The sequence below is a fragment of the Lethenteron reissneri genome, chromosome 4, assembly GCF_015708825.2.
Source record: "Lethenteron reissneri isolate LAM-NWPU_2019-01 chromosome 4, ASM1570882v1, whole genome shotgun sequence".
Classification (NCBI taxonomy): Eukaryota; Metazoa; Chordata; class Hyperoartia; order Petromyzontiformes; family Petromyzontidae; genus Lethenteron; species Lethenteron reissneri.
Window position 1 is genome coordinate 10,182,328 of NC_083782.1, and position 17,113 is coordinate 10,199,440.

General features: G+C 48.2%; 1 protein-coding gene across 4 annotated transcripts; it reads left to right on the forward strand.

Moving 5' to 3' along the window:
- The first annotated feature begins 5,599 nt into the window (after window positions 1-5,599).
- On the forward strand, window positions 5,600-16,003 carry LOC133350473 (lysophosphatidic acid receptor 1-A-like). Of its 4 annotated transcripts, XM_061564814.1 has the most exons (4): window positions 5,600-5,707; window positions 6,215-6,358; window positions 11,955-12,730; window positions 13,724-16,003. In XM_061564814.1, exons 3-4 carry the CDS (start codon window positions 11,995-11,997, stop codon window positions 14,050-14,052), a joined length of 1,065 nt encoding a protein of 354 aa, XP_061420798.1. In that variant the 5' UTR covers window positions 5,600-5,707; window positions 6,215-6,358; window positions 11,955-11,994; the 3' UTR covers window positions 14,053-16,003. The 4 variants fall into 4 exon arrangements, with proteins under 4 accessions (XP_061420798.1, XP_061420804.1, XP_061420812.1 ...); XM_061564820.1 differs by lacking the exon at window positions 5,600-5,707 and having other exon boundaries at window positions 5,853-6,364; XM_061564828.1 differs by lacking the exon at window positions 5,600-5,707 and having other exon boundaries at window positions 5,853-6,356.
- The last annotated feature ends 1,110 nt before the right edge of the window (window positions 16,004-17,113 follow it).

Below are 17,113 nucleotides of genomic sequence, written 5' to 3' on the forward strand. Positions count from 1 at the left end.
TCTTCCTTCCGACGTTATGAAGCCTCTGGAGCTGAGCACTTTTACATCGTCTAGATTGAAAACTCTTTTGTGTAGAGCTGCATTTCTGTGTTTAGTGTCGTTGTCCTTCCCCCGCACCTCCGATTAGCACGGTCGGCTACGTACGGTGGTCCGAAAGAAGTTCAACATACTTACAACATGCATACAACATACATACAACATACATACAACATACATACATACAACATACATACATGCATGCAACTACAATGCACACACGAGGTTGAAAACCAAACTGTGCTCCACACTTTCACAGTGGCAGTCCTCCCCACACACTGGGACCCAGGCTGCCTCTGTCTGGCACAGCGCCCATGCAACAACAAAGGCCATCATCCCACACCTCCCTCTCCCGATAAAAAAAAAACACTCACCACTGTTCTCAAAAACACTGCTCCAAGAGGAAACTAATGGTGTACGATGTACATGTACTGTATGAACTTATGTGTAGCCACTAGCAGTCAGCAAGCTCCTTGTCAATCTTCTATCGCTACTCCTGCCGCCACGGATTCTGTTCCCGAGAACTCCACTCAATGGGTTCCTCCACGCTCGCTGACGACTCGGCCTGCCAAACACGGGACGCCTCGTCCGTACGTGTGTTGAACTTCTTACGCACCGTACGTAGCCAACCGTGCCAATCGGATGTGCCGTGGAATCACAACAACAACAATATATAACGTAGTAGTATTAACAACAATAGGTGACGTTTAGAGCAATGGTCATTCTTTGTAGCAGAGATAGGCCAGAGAAACCGAGTGAATTGTAGACTAAGGCTGCACTTAACGCTGCTGCTACTCTTCCTTTTCATACACAACAAGCAGAATAGCAACAACAATTAGACCTCACATGCCGTATAAACAACCATAGGGCCCGGATAAGTGAAAGCAATGTTGAGGCTCCCACGTGGGCATTCTGAAATGCAAAGTCCTGCCCCACAATTCTCTTCCTCCAGCACTCAGCGCGTTTGTTACCCTTTCATTTCGTGAGCCCCACCTGGACTGTCACCCCAAGCACCACGTGTCCCTCGCCTCCTGCGTGCACATCCCTCGGTATTCCTCCTCCTCCTCCTTGTCCACACTCTGCATCGTCTTAGCAACGTCCCTTGTTGACCCGACTACTCAGGGAGACTTCGGTGTTTGCGACGTCCCTGTTTGTTAATTAGGAGTTTATTGTGTGGTGGCTTTAGAATTGTTTGGAATTCAAAACTTGAGAGATCAGGCTTTGGATTAGCCTCTTAGATGCGCCAGGCATGCGGGTTTAAGTCTGAGTACAAACATCTACATTGGATGTAGATGTTTGTACGTTGATGTACTGTTCAAACGCTGTTAAACTTAAAGCGCCATGCTCACAAGAGCTGTGCGGGTTTAGTCGCAGTAACGTTCTAACTCCTCTGGCTGCTTCGTAGGGGGCAGCTTGCCCACTCCATCATATTCTGAGGTCGTGCGATGGCCAGAGCGAAATTGACTTCCTATCCAGAGGTTCGCGCCGGGTTCGATTCCATCACCCGGCGCAGTAGTTGAACGAATTCGGGCGTGGAAGGCGATGTTCTCAAGTCTGAAATCCTCACCCACCCTTTGTCCTCTGAATCAGTCGGCTGGCAAAGTCGCGCGTGGTCGGGGTAAGACCGTGGGCTTCTTCCCGTCGCTTCGGAGACGTCTTGGCCAGCGTGCAAGAGTAGGCCACAAATACCCTGGACAGGTGGCTCTGTCGGAGGCCCTCCCCGCCAGCAGTGGTCCCAGCGAAGCGATCGCGGAGCGCTTCGCCGCTGACCCGTCACGCAAACTCCTGCACGAAGGCCCCATCGAGGGGGCCTTCGGCGAAGGCTGCGGGGTCCGCGACTGCTCTGCGGGTCATCTGAGGAGCGCGTCCCAGCGAGAGGCAACTCACAATCCTGCTGCATCTCGCTGGTTGCCACCTCCTTGTCCGTCATTCATATCAACTTTGCATGGCTATTTTAAAAAAAAGTTGATCTATTTGCGCTGAGTACGCGTTTGTCTCGAAGCCCAAAAAGATTAGATAATCTTCCAGGGACACTGTCAGCCTCTAATAATAACAATAATGTATGTCCCTATGCCAATTCACTGCTGACGGCCTCTCCGTGCCGTGTCGGTTATTCGGGTTTGCTAGACCATACTTCACCTCGCTGGACATTTAGGCTGAGCGAAAGTAGGCTTAGGTTAGGAGGGAGAGGACCTCTTCCGATACAAAACCAAAAACCATGGAAACTATTTCTAGTTTACCAAGTAAGGCCCACTGCGCTACATATAGAACTATTTTTTTTACAAAGCGACCTGACCACAAACGACAGCTCAACGAAGTGGACGGAAAACCCGGAGGACTCAGGGAAAAAAAATCCACGAGACCACGGGTAGAACATGCAAACTCCAAATATAGAGCAGGCGTCAGGTCGGAACACACGACCTCCTGTATACCAGGCGAGGTAGTTAACATCTCACCACGGCGGCGGCTATCACGCCATCGATATGATTAGTCATGGTCAGGAATGAAATTCAGCAGTCAGGTTCCACCAACTACTGCACCACTTAACACACTGCTAATTAAAGGTATAATATTAAGTTAATGCTGATTCAAACTCCGTATTTCTCATTCGTCGCGAACTCCATTACTGTTACCAATCCTACAACCATCATAACCAACTTCACTACATTACTGTTATAAGGCAAATCATATGACCTCCATCAGTATCAGAATAAACGTCACTGTAATATGTCTGTGTAAGGTGGTGGTGAAGCTACGATCCTGAAATTGCTCACGCCACTGCTGAACAAGGATCCTCCCGCTGGACGGAGCCTGCTCTCGTCTAGAGGTCCTCGAGATGATATTCGGCCTACTCTTCCACGCCGGGCCAGACATCTTGCAAGGGGTGGGAGTTACCCACACTTTTCCCCACACCACGCAATCCCCCGCTACCGCTACCATCACTACCAGCGTTCTTCCTTCTTTCTGTTGAGAACTTCACGTTACACTCAGACTATCAATGTTATTGCAATAGATGACTGTGGCTACAGTACGCGCGTGTGTGTGGGAGCCGGTTGTATTTTTACGGAAACATTTGCCCACAACCTCACGTGAAGGAAACTTTTTTGTATATTTTTTTATCCTGTGGGGTAAAGCAGCAGCAGCACACACACACAGCTTGTGTGCAATTCCGTGGCTTCGCTATCACACCCCACCGCGCCCAACCTACCGCCAGCTGCATGACTCATGAGCCACAGTCACTTTGGTAAAGGTGGGCCCTGCCAGAACACACACACACACCCACGAACACTCACACCCACGAACACACACACACACACATGGAGTTCCTCGTGCGGGTGCCGCTTTCCACGATCCGTGAACACAGAACGTTGACGTCAAGCGCGACGACTTTCTCTTGGTGCTCGCACAGAAATGTCGCGGATGTGGCCGTGGGAAATTCGACGATTGTGTTCAACGTTTTGTGCACTGGTTCAGATAGAAGGGCCCGTCATCGGCCTGGCGGGGGAAACATGTGTGCACGGTGGGAATTTGTTTTATTATATATGGCGTTGGTACAGGCGAGAATAAGGGTTGTCGACCTCGATATTGTGTATAGCTGAAGCAACTGCTGTACGTGGCAGGAGATACGCACAGTGTACCTTGCAATGGGTTATAAACATTCTGGGCTGTACGTGTACATTGTTACTGTCGTCATCGTCGACCTTGATCAGTCCACAGCTGGATGGAGGCCTCTTCCAACCGTCGCCATCTCTCACTGGTTTGACGGTCAAACAAAGACAAAGATCCCCCGTGTAGCCTGAACAGACTGTTGGGGCGAGTGCTGTTAGCGAGTAGCAGCACCTGTGAAGGTCGCTACGGCACACGAGGGGATGGGTGGTCAGGTACAGCTCATCGGATTCCTCCAGTATAAATACATACTCTTATTTAGGGACGTTTCTCATGATCATATTAATAAACGGAACTCCATTCTGTTCTCCACATACAAAAGGACGCATTTTGTCCCATCGGCATCTTGGCTTTCCACTGTATGATGAAGAAGTATCTTGTCAAGATAAAAAATATATTTTTTTGTAAACTCTGGACCGGTTTTGACATTCTTGCGCTCTTAGACAAAGTTATCCTGTCGTGACATCGGCCACGATGGGATTGTCTTTCACCAGGATTTGTTTTCTTCTTCAGTAACTGCGGTACAGTTCGTCTTGTTCTCCCCCTGTTCTGCACGGGGGTTCTCCTTGCTCAACATCAAACACCATCACGCCAACTCCGCTCATCATCACAGCGGCTTCTGTCCGACCATCAAACAAAGGCGGCGGTCACCGCATCATCATCGCGCGGCGCTTTCAGATGCGCTTCCGCGGCCGTCTGGAACGCTCTTCCTTCTCATATTAGGAAGCCACTGGAGCTATGCACTTTTCAATGATCTACATTGAAAGCCTCATTCGTCAACTCATCATCTCGATGGATAAACTCATTTCTGTCTGTCTATAGTTTTCTAGTTAGATTTTTGTTGCTATTTCTTTTATGCCTGATGATGATTGCTTGTGTTGCAATCGAAACGTCGTAATATGCTATTATTTAATTTATTATTTATCTTTAGGCGTGACTTAACCGAAAGAACCAAAGAATCATTTCTTAAGAACTGCGTTTTTGTCTTTAGTTTATTGTCCTTCTCCGCACCTCCTAGTGGCGCGGTTGGCTACGTACGGTGCAAACATTACGTGCAACATATTTACACACAATAAGCACACACACACACATACAATATACACACAAAGACAAAGCTCTCCGTATAGCCTTAATAGATTGTTGGGGCAAGTGCCGTTAGTAAGCAGCACCTATGAAAGCCGGCACGACACATGTCTCCCCAGTGGCGACGTTTACACATCGCACCCAGGTACTCGTTTGAGGCTGAGTCGACCTAGAGGAGGCCCAGAACCGATGCAGATAATCGTCACCGGTGTTGGTGGCCGTGAGCGGGAATCGAACTCGGGTCGCCGGGTTCGTAGCGCTGCTTAACACCGACTCGCAAATGAAGTTTTATTGGCCAAAACATCCTCAATGTTCACAAAGCACGCATCTGGAACATTCCTCAATCGGGATTGCCCTACAGTACTCCAGAGGAAGCAACGTTGCATCGTCACTGCGACAACTTAGAAAACCCCCCAGAGTTTTAAGACTCATTCGCGAGCCTTTCCTGGGTACACAATCCTCGTGACAATACACAACAACAGCAACAACAATCATTAACGTTCATCTTTTCCCCTTAAAGTGCCTGCGCAGTTGTGTGTATTCGAAAACAGACAGCAAAAAAAAAACAGCACATTGCCCAACTTTTGTTTTCTTTGTAACTGGGCCGCAAACATCAGCAAGAACAACACCAGCGTCGCGTGTGCATATCCCAGATTAGGCGGTGGCGGATGCGCTCGCAACCACCACCACTCCCCATCATCCTCATCTCGTGGTGGAGAGGGTGGCTCCTGCACGTGTCTCGCGATGATTGACGGGATGAACGCGGCCCAGCACGCGCGCGTTTATTCCGGCCAGCGCGGAGCAGGCGAGGGAGGTGCTGGGTCTGGGGACGTGGCGATTGGCTCCCTCCCCCCACCCACTCACTCACACAGAGGCAGCAGCAGCAGCAAAGTTTCAAAGCGGGAGAAATATACAAAAAAAAGTGATTATTTCATTTCTTCTCCCATTCGCTGCCCTGCCCCCTACCCCCGCCACAGATGTTTATCCTGCCCGCTGACGAGCGCGACTCGTTGTTCAGATCGCCGTGGTGGCAAAGGTAGTGGAGGCGTGGAGGCTGGTGCTGATAGCAGGGGGGGGAGGGGAATTCCCATCGCCCCCCAGCCCACACCTTTCACGCAGCAGCACACCGCAGAGAAAGAGAATGGACGTGAGGAATTAGTGATTCAAGTCGTACAACAGCAACAACAAACCCAGTATACAGATCCTCCGTCTCTCTCTCTCTCTGAGTTGAACCGCCCACTCGCTCACTTCACTCACCCAGTCCCATCGCCATCCCCCGCCTACCTCCCCCACTGCTCCTCCACATTCTTTGTCGCAGTTTGCGAGCCGTCGCTCCGTCTGCCGTGCTCCTGCCACAGACGCTGGGCCCGTGGCGTCAAACAAAACACTCTGCTGCTGCTGCTCTGGTCGGGGCGAGGGTGGATTGCAGGTGATGGTGGACAACTGCGGCAGGAGGACGAGGTGGACGAGCTGGAGGAGTAACAACAACTTCTGCTGCTTTTGCTGTTGAGCGGTGGACGCGTGCGAGTGTTCCACTCTGCGCCTGCCTCTTCAGCCACAGCGAGTCGCCTGTGTGAGTGTGAGTGGTTGAACATTGCTGTGCATGTACGAGCGTGTACGTCTGCCTGGTCGTGCGTGTTTGTGTACATGGTTGTGTGTGTGGTTGTCGCTGTGAGTGTGGATGACCGTGTGTGTGTGTGCATGGTTGGGTGTTCGAGTCTTCTTTGTGAGTGCTGGGCTCACTGTGATAACCAAGTCTTCTTGTATGATGTCCGCTTGTGCTGGGGTTAGTTCGCTTGTGCTGGGTTTAGTTCGATTGTGCTGGGTTTAGTTCGCTTGTGCTGGGTTTAGTTTGATTGTTGCTGGGTTTATAGTTCGCTTGTGCTGGGTTTAATTCGCTTGTTGCTGGGTTTAGTTCGCTTGTGCTGGGTTTAGTTTGATTGTGCTGGGTTTAATTCGCTTGTTGCTGGGTTTAGTTCGCTTGTGCTGGGTTTAGTTCGCTTGTGCTGGGTTTAGTTAGCTTGTGCTGGGTTTAGTTTGATTGTTGCTGGGTTTAGTTCGCTTGTGCTGGGTTTAGTTTGATTGTGCTGGGTTTAATTCGCTTGTTGCTGGGTTTAGTTCGCTTGTGCTGGGTTTAGTTCGCTTGTTGCTGGGTTTAATTCGCTTGTGCTGGGTTTAGTTCGCTTGTGCTGGGTTTAATTCGCTTGTGCTGGGTTTAGTTCGCTTGTTGCTGGGTTTAATTCGCTTGTTGCTGGGTTTAGTTCGCTTGTTGCTGGGTTTAATTCGCTTGTGCTGGGTTTAGTTCGCTTGTGCTGGGTTTAATTCGCTTGTTGCTGGGTTTAGTTCGCTTGTGCTGGGTTTAGTTCGCTTGTGCTGGGTTTAATTCGCTTGTGCTGGGTTTAGTTCGCTTGTTGCTGGGTTTAATTCGCTTGTTGCTGGGTTTAGTTCGCTTGTGCTGGGGTTAGTTTGATTGTTGCTGGGTTTAGTTCGCTTGTGCTGGGGTTAGTTGATTGCTGGGTTAGTCGCTTGTTGCTGGGTTTAATTCGCTTGTTGCTGGGTTTAGTTCGCTTGTGCTGGGTTTAGTTCGCTTGTTGCTGGGTTTAATTCGCTTGTGCTGGGTTTAGTTCGCTTGTGCTGGGTTTAATTCGCTTGTTGCTGGGTTTAGTTCGCTTGTGCTGGGTTTAGTTCGCTTGTGCTGGGTTTAATTCGCTTGTGCTGGGTTTAGTTCGCTTGTTGCTGGGTTTAATTCGCTTGTTGCTGGGTTTAGTTCGCTTGTGCTGGGGTTAGTTTGATTGTTGCTGGGTTTAGTTCGCTTGTTGCTGGGTTTAATTCGCTTGTTGCTGGGTTTAGTTCGCTTGTGCTGGGTTTAGTTTGATTGTTGCTGGGTTCGTAAGCGTGCCAGTGCCGGGATGTTGCATTGTGTCTGCATCGAATGATCTGTTTTAGCACACCGCCTTGTGCGTGTGTGTTTTTTTAAATAGCTGTGTTTGTACCGAGGTGTGATTGTGTTTGGGGTGTGTATGGAGCTTGTGTTGAGTTAATATGGAAAGTTGTGTTTGGCTTGAGTTGAGTATTGTGTCGGTATTGTATCGAGTTTTGTGCATGGTTTGTGTTGGGGGGGTGTATTTTGTGCTGTTTTCATACCGTAATTGTGTTGACGAGAGTTTGCCATTGTTTGTAGAAGTAGTTGTGTTTGTACAGGGGTCTTGTGTTGGCTTATATTGGTGGAGTTGCTGTGCTGGGTTTTTGTCGATTACAGGATTCTGTTAGGTTTGCATTGCGTTTATTATTCTGTAGGGTTTGTACTATACAGTGTTGTGATGGGTTGATGTTGAGTTCGGTATCGTGTAGGGGTTGTATAGAGTGTTGTGATGGGTGCATGCTGAGTTTATTATTCTGTAGGGTTTGTATAGAGTGTTGTGATGGGTGCATGCTGAGTTTGTGTTAACTTTATGGACGAGCTGTGTGTTGGCTTTGTGTAGCATTTGTGCCACGTATGTATGCCTCGTGTAGCATTGGGTTCGTGCCATGCGTTTGTCCAGATCCGGCTTTGCGTTTGTCTAATGCCGGGGTCTGTGCTTTGCTGCTGCTCTGCACAATAGCTGTGATTTGGTTGGGCTGTATCACATTTTCTTGACCTTATTCGTTTCGTACGAAACATTTCGCTGTGTTTGTGTATGACCGAGGTTGCGATTGAGTCCACATTGCTACGGCTTTGATCGATGTGTGCTGGCGTTGTATAATATTACACCAATCTTGGTGGGATTGTGTCTTGTTGTGTATTGCCAGCTTTGTGTGAAGTCATAAATTCGTCCACTCTGTACCACAGTTTGTATGTAAATCTTTCACTAGCCCGGAGGCTTTTGCCATCCCATGTCACCCCGAGTGTTGTGGTAATTCATGTTGCTATTACGATATTATTTACCACAATATTGTCTTAAGTGGTAAAAAAAACTATTCCACACGTGCTTACTACCTACAGTGTCCTTTATTGTCCAGCCCTCGGTTGTAAAATAGAGAGAGAGATAAGGAGCGTGCAAAGTTATTACAAGTTAGGCATCTTGCATTCAGCATAATAATGTAGGCCATGGCTGGGAAACATTTTCCCTACCGGAGGGCAATTTTTCTGGCCACACATTAACAGACGACCTGAAGTGTTTTTGAATGAACGCAAAATAATAATAACGAGCGCTCACCTTTCACCTCTCTGATGCGATGCATGTCGTCTACTTTCCACTCACTAGCACACGCTGGCGATGTGGGGCTCACGCTCCCAAAGTAGACGCGGGGATTAGACACTTGGTGGTGGCTGGACACGCTTATCGCTTGTGGGACAGCTTTTAAGTATCACGCCTCGTGTGCCCACGGGCCCATTATGCCCATACGCGAAAACGAAGCTTTTCGGCCGTGTCGACAGCCCAAAGAAGCAGTGGGGTGGGTTCCTCCACAGCTAGATTTAAGCAAGCGTCGCCCCATGCCGCATACAAAAAACTGGGGTGGATTTGCAATGATGAGAATAATGTCGTGGTCAGGAGGAGGTGCTGCCCGGTCACCCTCACAGCATTGCCTGCTGCAGGCAGGTTAAACCTGCATGGACCTGTCTGCTCATTGCTACTGTGACTTTTAAATTCACGCGAACCAGCTGACCAGTCCAGCAAGAGCAACTTACACACGTTACGCTTTGCGTGCAAACGTGTTCTTGTACAGCAGCGTCGGCGCAAATATCAGAGAGGAACTCCAAAATTACATCTTTCATATGGGGCAAATAATAATGATAATTCAAATGTATCATGGGCATTTCATCCGAGGATCCTGATACGCAATGCGTGAAAATCAGGAAACAAAAAGAGAACCAGGGGCAACCGACGAAACTAAAGAGGGAAGGCCACATTAAAGAGATGGGGTTTCAAAGCGGACTTGAATCTATCTACCGACTCTGATTGCCAGATTTCAAGTGGCAAGGCGTTCCATGACTTGGGTGCCACGCTAACAAATGTCCATAAGAATAACAGCAAGCAATGAATATCCTTTATTCAGGAAAGGGTCACTGGGACATATGGCCAATTCCTTTCACGTGAACGTTCTGCGGAAACGTTAAGATGTTATCGGAGTTTTTATGGGTGAACGGTAAGATGATTTTTATTGCGAAATTTCTGCACAGCTGGAATTCAAAGTTACCAAATGTCCCGGTTCTCTTTTTTCAAAATCGAGCGATGTGTCACGGGCTGAGATATTTTGACTTAGGTTCTGTGAAATTGATTTTCCAGATCTGGCAACATCGGCGTGTAAGCGCCTCCCGGCCATCGCTGCTCACCGATACCGCTCACCCACAAAGCAACAGGGCGGCCAACAATTGGTGTACATCCGACTCTGTTGGGGAGGCAATGTGTGTCGCATCCTGCCCCGTCCGTCCAGCCATCGCCCATGGCCGTTCTAATGGCAAGGTCATCGTGACATTGTGTTGGCAGTCCTTGTCACGATCTCCCTCCTCCTTGTGGCGTGCCATGCATTATTTTGTCTGGCCCTCAGTTTTAACAGAGCTGAGAGAGATAGGGGTGCTTAAAGTTACTAAAGTCGTCATTTAGGACCAGGGGTGGGGGATATTTCCCTCACCGAGCCACACAAAGGACTTTCAAATACCTACCTTTGCTGGGCCAGACATTAACTAAACACACTCTTGCTACCTAATGATAATGCCAAAAGTAACCAGCGCTCACCTTTACCACACTCATGGACTTCTCTGTCTGCTTTCCTCTCTTTCCTCAACTTCGCCACTTAGCCAATTGTGGTTCAAGCCCCGTTTAGTCTGTCCCCAACTCTAACATGACAACTGAAAGATAAACCATGACATTGTAAGATGTAACGTGGCATTCGTTCTCAAACTGCAAGCCGCATAAATAATCACGTGTGCAATATAAGTGTGTTAATGTCAAAGTAGCCTACGACCAAATCATCCACAATGCACCCAGTCTTTTCAGATTTTGTAAAGCTAAGCAGAGTCGAGCCTAGGAAGTGCATTGGATGGGTGCCCATCACTGCCACCACGTGCAATAGCAAGGTGCCATGGGCGTTGTGGGCAGCAGCTGGCAGTGCAGAAAACCCCACGGGTGTACTGCACTCCCAACACCTTCACCACAACCCCCACTGACCAGCGTGGTGAAGTATGGTCAAATATCGCTCTCGACCCGACCCGCAAGACGTGTGGAGGCCCTCATCCAGCAGTGGAATGATTGAAACGGACTGTACATGTACATGCATGTACGATGCGAGAGTGACTATGCATGTACATGCGTGTACGTACATGTATAGGCAGTGTTCCAAGATGTAATCACCTCTATTCGCGACCCTGAGCTCGTGGTGGAAATTCCACATTCCCATGGGGGTCACTACAAAGGACAATAAGTCACGGGCACCAGTGCAAATAATAGATTGTGCCATTGTGTATGACGATGACGACGCTCACAGAAGGAACGCTATCGAGATGTAATTGTATAACCGCGGCTCTTTGAATGCATTGCCGACGGTGACCCGGTACGATAATGCAGCGAGGGGGAGTGGGTGGCGTGCGGCGCTCCGAACGGGGCAACCTGGATTCGATTCCCTGACGCATCTGACATCCGTGGCGAGTGACATGCGGACCAGCCGTGAGCCCTTCGCTGCCGCTGACCCACACTGACCAGCATGATGAATTACTCCAATTATTAGATGGCCCTTCGAGCGACACAGCATTGGGTGGGGGGGGGGGACGCATTCGTCCATCATTGGATCGACACGAGAGCTGTAAATGATTATATAGTCAGCAAAATTATACCATGTACAATGTAATTGTTGTTGTGTAGATCTGTGTAAGATGAGATATGATTTGGTGATGCTGCTGCTGCGTTGGCAGTGGTGTTCGAGCACAAATCACAAAATAATAACTCCACAAGTTCGTCATAAAAATACCGTGGACTTTAAATGGATCGAACATGTAACAGGCGATGTTTCGGGCAACAGTCCTCCTCCATAGCACGATATAGTCACCTCATAAGTCACGTTGTGACTTGACTACACGGCAAAAAACAATCTTCAATTCGCCTTCTCTTTTTAAATCGGTCCATTTAAAAAGCATTTGTTTCGGAACGAGAGCGGAACATTTCTCTTAACTTTAAATCATCTTTGCTCTGCAGGTGTGTGTGTGGGCGTGAGAAGACGCAACGCGAGAACGAGATGGAGGGCAGGTGCCACCACAACGAGACGATCACATTCTTCTACAACAACAGCGGAAAGCCGCTGTACGACGAGTGGACCGTCAGCAGCACCGTGGTCATGGTGCTCGGCTTCGCCTTGTGCCTCTTCATCATGCTGGCCAACGGCCTCGTCATGTCCGCCGTGTACATCAACAGGAAGTTCCACCACCCCATCTACTATCTCATGGCCAACCTGGCCGCGGCGGATTTCTTTGCGGGGGCGGCGTACGTCTACCTGATGTTCAACACGGGGCCCAACACTCGCAAGCTGTCGCTGCAGACCTGGATGCTGCGCCAGGGGCTCATCGACACGAGCCTCACGGCCTCCGTCGCCAACCTCCTGGCCATCGCCATCGAGCGCCACGTCACGGTGTTCCGGATGCAGCTGCACACGCGGATGAGCGAGCGGCGCGTCGTGGTCGTCATCGCGATCATCTGGCTCGCGTCCATCATCACCGGCGCCATTCCCAGCATGGGCTGGAACTGCATCTGCAACATCGGCACGTGCTCCACCATGGCGCCCCTGTACAGCGCCAGCTACGTCATCTTCTGGGCCGGCTCCAATCTCTCCACGTTCCTGATCATGGTGGGGCTCTACGGCCACATCTTCGTGCACGTGTGGAGGAACACGATACCCGTGTCGCGGAACTCCTCCAGGTCCACCCAGAGGCGAGAGGCCACCATGAGCTTGCTCATAACCGTCACCATCATGCTGGGTGAGTGCCGTGGGCCTGTCTGGACGGCGGGTGCTTGCATTCGACAACACGATTCACATTCGTCTTCGAACGTGTGTGTGTGTGTACGGCCCCTTGTGTCGATCCGCTGCATGTGTAGGGAGTTATTTGGCAGTGTGGGTTGGTGTAGGTGGGGAACGTAGACGTGGGAGCAGAGAAAGTGTAGTACAACAATGGAGATCATTGCACTGGCCGCCATGTAGCTTCCGCGGCAGGCTGCATCCATCTGACGTGCACTATAAGTCGCCTAACCAAGCACTGTCTCTCGGCTCAACACTCTGCTCAGCTTCTGATGGGATTGGGTATTCTCTGGGTGATTTTGATTGTGGGCAACATTAATGGCTGATGTCGCATGCTCAAAAGCTCCAAGGGAAACGGTGGCTGAGTGGTTAGCGTACTGGCGCTATGAACCCGGCGACTGCTGTTCGATTTCGAACCACGGCTAACGTTGGTGGCGAGTCATCATCAGCACCGGTGCTGCACCTCCCCAGTCGATTCACCAAACTGCACTGACTCGCTTGGTGAAGTACGCTTGGACAGCTACTGTGGCTAACACAGCATGGGGCTGGCGTTCATCCCACAAGAGGATTAACAAAGGCCTGTGAATTATCATTCGTACGACGACTATTCTAGCACAGCGGTTGAAACAATGGGGCAAGTTTTTTTTATCTCCCCACCCACCACCGCCTGTCCACCCGGCAATACGTAGGGGTCTAGACACAGTTTGTCGACCGGCAGGTCTGGGTGTGGCGAGGTAAAGTGTGGGTACTCGTCTGGTCAACAGGTGAAAAAAAAAAGCCTCTCAAAGGCCTCTCCACCGTTCCCCTCTAGTGGAGGCCCTCCTTGCAGCAGTCGCGGAGCAAGTCATTGCAAGGTTGCGCCTTTACCTACAACGGGTTTCAGGGAACAACACTGGTCTTGTGTTCCGCGCGTTGCTGCCAAAATTGCTGACTCGTGTCTCGTGCCGTCTCTCAGGAGCCTTCATCGTGTGCTGGACGCCGGGCCTGGTGATTCTGCTGCTGGATTCGTTCTGCTCGGACTGCAATGTCTTGGCCTTCGAGAAGTACTTCTTGCTCATAGCGGAGTTCAACTCCGCCATGAACCCCATCATATACTCGTTTCGGGACAAAGAGATGGTCGCCACTTTCAAGCGCATCCTGTGCTGCCGGAAGGCAAACGCCGTCGTCACCAACGGCTCCGACAACTTCGACAAATCAACGTCCACGCCGAATCACAACCTGGTCACGCCGATCAGTCACGTGACCACCTCGAGTGCGATGAAGATAAATCAGTTTGTCGTCTAATATCTAATTGGGCTCACTTGGAAGCCTGTTGTTGTTTCAAATATATATTTTTTACACAAGTCATGTTTAACTTCGTATGTGTTTCTTGAATACTACAGTGCTTTACTGGAGGATGCATTGTATCTCGTTGGTTCTCTTCCTGTTAAAATGACGGCTGCCCCCCCCCCCGCACACACGAACTAGGGTATTGACTTGGCCACCCTCGTAAGCGTCCGTGTTAAAGTGGCTGTGTGTGTCCTTCAGGAACATTGTAAAATAAATATCTCGTATTTTGAAAGCTTCGCTCAATATTCCTATATTTATTTCACTTTATTTTGGGGGCCATTAAACGCTTGTTCAGAATTTTGTATCGAGCACATTTTGCGTTTCGTTTTCTTTCGAGCAAGGGCATAGTCTGTGCGAGCTTGGACACCATCCACACATTGTTTTCTCCGCGTGAAAATGCTGCCTTCGTTTTGAGAGAAAAGTCGGTGCCGCCGCTGTAAATGGGCCCGTTGTTTCGTGTAGATTATTATTTTTGTAATTATTGTGACAGTTGCTTTTGGAAAGCTGGTGGTTTACTATTATTTTTTTTATATAAACAAGATGCTGGACCAACAGGCAGGGTTGATTGGAAACGACTGCTCGTTTTTGCGTGTTTTTTTTGTCTCACTTCACATTGGCAGTATTCACAAAGGCTCGGTGTATTTTGCTAAGCGCGAGCATTGTGTAACCTTCGCACGGCAATATTTAACTCTTTCGCACTGTACAAATGTTGGAGATGCGGGTTTCGTCTAAAAGAGAGTTACAGCACCGCTGTTTTCCCGTCGATTAATTAAAACTCACTTTGATTCTTTTATGACGGCCACATTTACACAGTGCAGTGATTGCGCTGCAATGTGGGTGCAGTCGCGCCAGTCGTATCTATGTATCCAAAGAGCACAGATTCTACTGGCTGCGGAGGAAGGAAGGCCACAACCACAGTACAATGTTATCGAGAGCAAGTCGTAGTAGTAGGCCGCACTGTGAATTGTTTGTGCTGTTGAGAGCTGGGCTGCTGTGCGCTGTGGTATCGCAACAATGTAATAAGTGCACTGATTACGAGACCCCGTGATCGAAACTTTGTGGTTGGGAAATAGCAAAGGAGGGAACGGCACTCCCACCGTTACCTTGAGGGCAGTTTTCGCTGTGTTGAAGTCTCAGCAAATATATATTTTGTAGTATTATTATCATTCTGGTTGCTAGTGAATTAAGTTAAAGTGTTTCTGTGCGGTATGAGCGCCAACTGTGTTTAAACTCCCACTAAACGACTGAGCTGCAAAGAAGTCTTCAAGAATTCGTTTTTTGCAGAGCGACGTTTCTCTTTGCGATAAGATATCACGAAACCTGGGTACAATGTATGTGTGTGTGAACCCTTGTGTAGATAATGCATACTCAAATAAAAACCTAGTTGCATTTGGTACGCTTTGTACCAAGCAGTGTTTATATATCCATACGTGTTTTTTTTGGGTTAGATCACTTAAATATAAATGTGTCGTTAAACCCGTCACCACCCGACACAACCAACTAGTAAGGTTTGTCACGTATAAAAACGTGCAAATTCATTACTAGTACAGCACACCGGTGTGTTTGAGGGTAAATCCACAACATTTACAATTTGAGTAAGACGTTTCACCAGTAATTACAGCCAGATTTGGCTCCCCAACACACCGATGTGCTGTACTCGAAACGAATTGACACGTTTTGTTCACGTGACAAACCTTACTAATTGGCTGTGTCAGGTGGTGGTGGGTATGATAACACATTTATAGATTTACGTGATCTAACCCCAAAGAAACCTCTTCTATTATGGATAAAATTGGTCGCGAAAGCCTCCAACTACTACTACCACGTGTTCAAGTGTTTATACATTTCGTATATTTTGATGGTAAAGTTTTTTTTGACGTCTGTTGCAGTCGTGCAAAACCGAACATTAAAACATTAACAACGGATGTGAATACCGAGTTTGTGGATTCTGACAGTCTCCCGTGAATTGCGCGCCTGGTCATGCACCTTTGTCAGTGTAGAGATGTGCAGATAATTACCAAAATATTGACCGATGAAGTGTTATTAATATTTATCTTGGTGAATCATAACTAAGAGGGGATGAAAGTAACACAATATGACGGTCAACCATGACGAAACTCACCGATGATCAAATGATGCTGACTTCGGTGAGATTAAGTCTGATTAAAGATAATAAGATCATTGAGTAACAGAGAGTGCAGTGCAGAGAAATACCAAACATGATAATTGGTAAAATAGTGTAGCTATTTAAAATATATTTACTCTGCTTGGATGGCCTGATCATATTTGGAGGGGGGGCGGGAGTTATAACGCCCATTTCACCAACATTTAAGTAACCGAGTGCCACAAAGTTTTAGTGCTTGAATCGTCGACACTCAGAGAATGACTACAGAAAGAATCCACAGAGTGTAAGACTTGTGGACTAATAGAGTGAGTCTTACAGAGTAATAGAGTAGATTTCACAGAGTAATAGAGTAAATATTGCAGAGTAAGTAATAGAGTGAAACTCTTACAGACTTGTGGACTAATCGAGTAAGTGATAATTGCTTTTTTTACCCTTTTATCTGGCAACAAAACTGACACCTTTTTTACAAGGAGTCATGTTTGCATAGACCACAATACCTGCAGTCATAGCAAAAAAAACATAACTCTGATAATGTATGCACTGTCCTTGAAGTTGATTGGTCCACACCCGAGACAGCTTTCCTTAGTCTCACATGGTGTTGGACCAGATAAGACTGTCCGTCAACGCCACCGTGGCTTTTAAAAGTTAAACAATCTAACAGTCTACGTTTCTGGAAATGGCATTCTTGATATATGTGCTATGAAATTATTTTAAAAATGTTTTACAATTTTTTTTATTTACCAGGTAAGGCCCACTGAGCTGTATAGCTCTTTTTTCAGAAGTGACCTGGCCACAAATGATAGCTCAACGAAGTGGCTCATCACGTGGAAATGTATTGCAGCCAAATACTCTAAACGCGTGATGTTGATTCTAAATGTGGGCGGAAAAACC

Coding starts and splice junctions, on each gene's coding strand:
- LOC133350473 (XM_061564814.1), top strand. CDS start 11,995: ATGGAGGGCAGGTGCCACCACAACGAGACGATCACATTCTTCTACAAC. Junction 12,731..13,723: donor AACCGTCACCATCATGCTGG/GTGAGTGCCGTG, acceptor GCCGTCTCTCAG/GAGCCTTCATCGTGTGCTGG.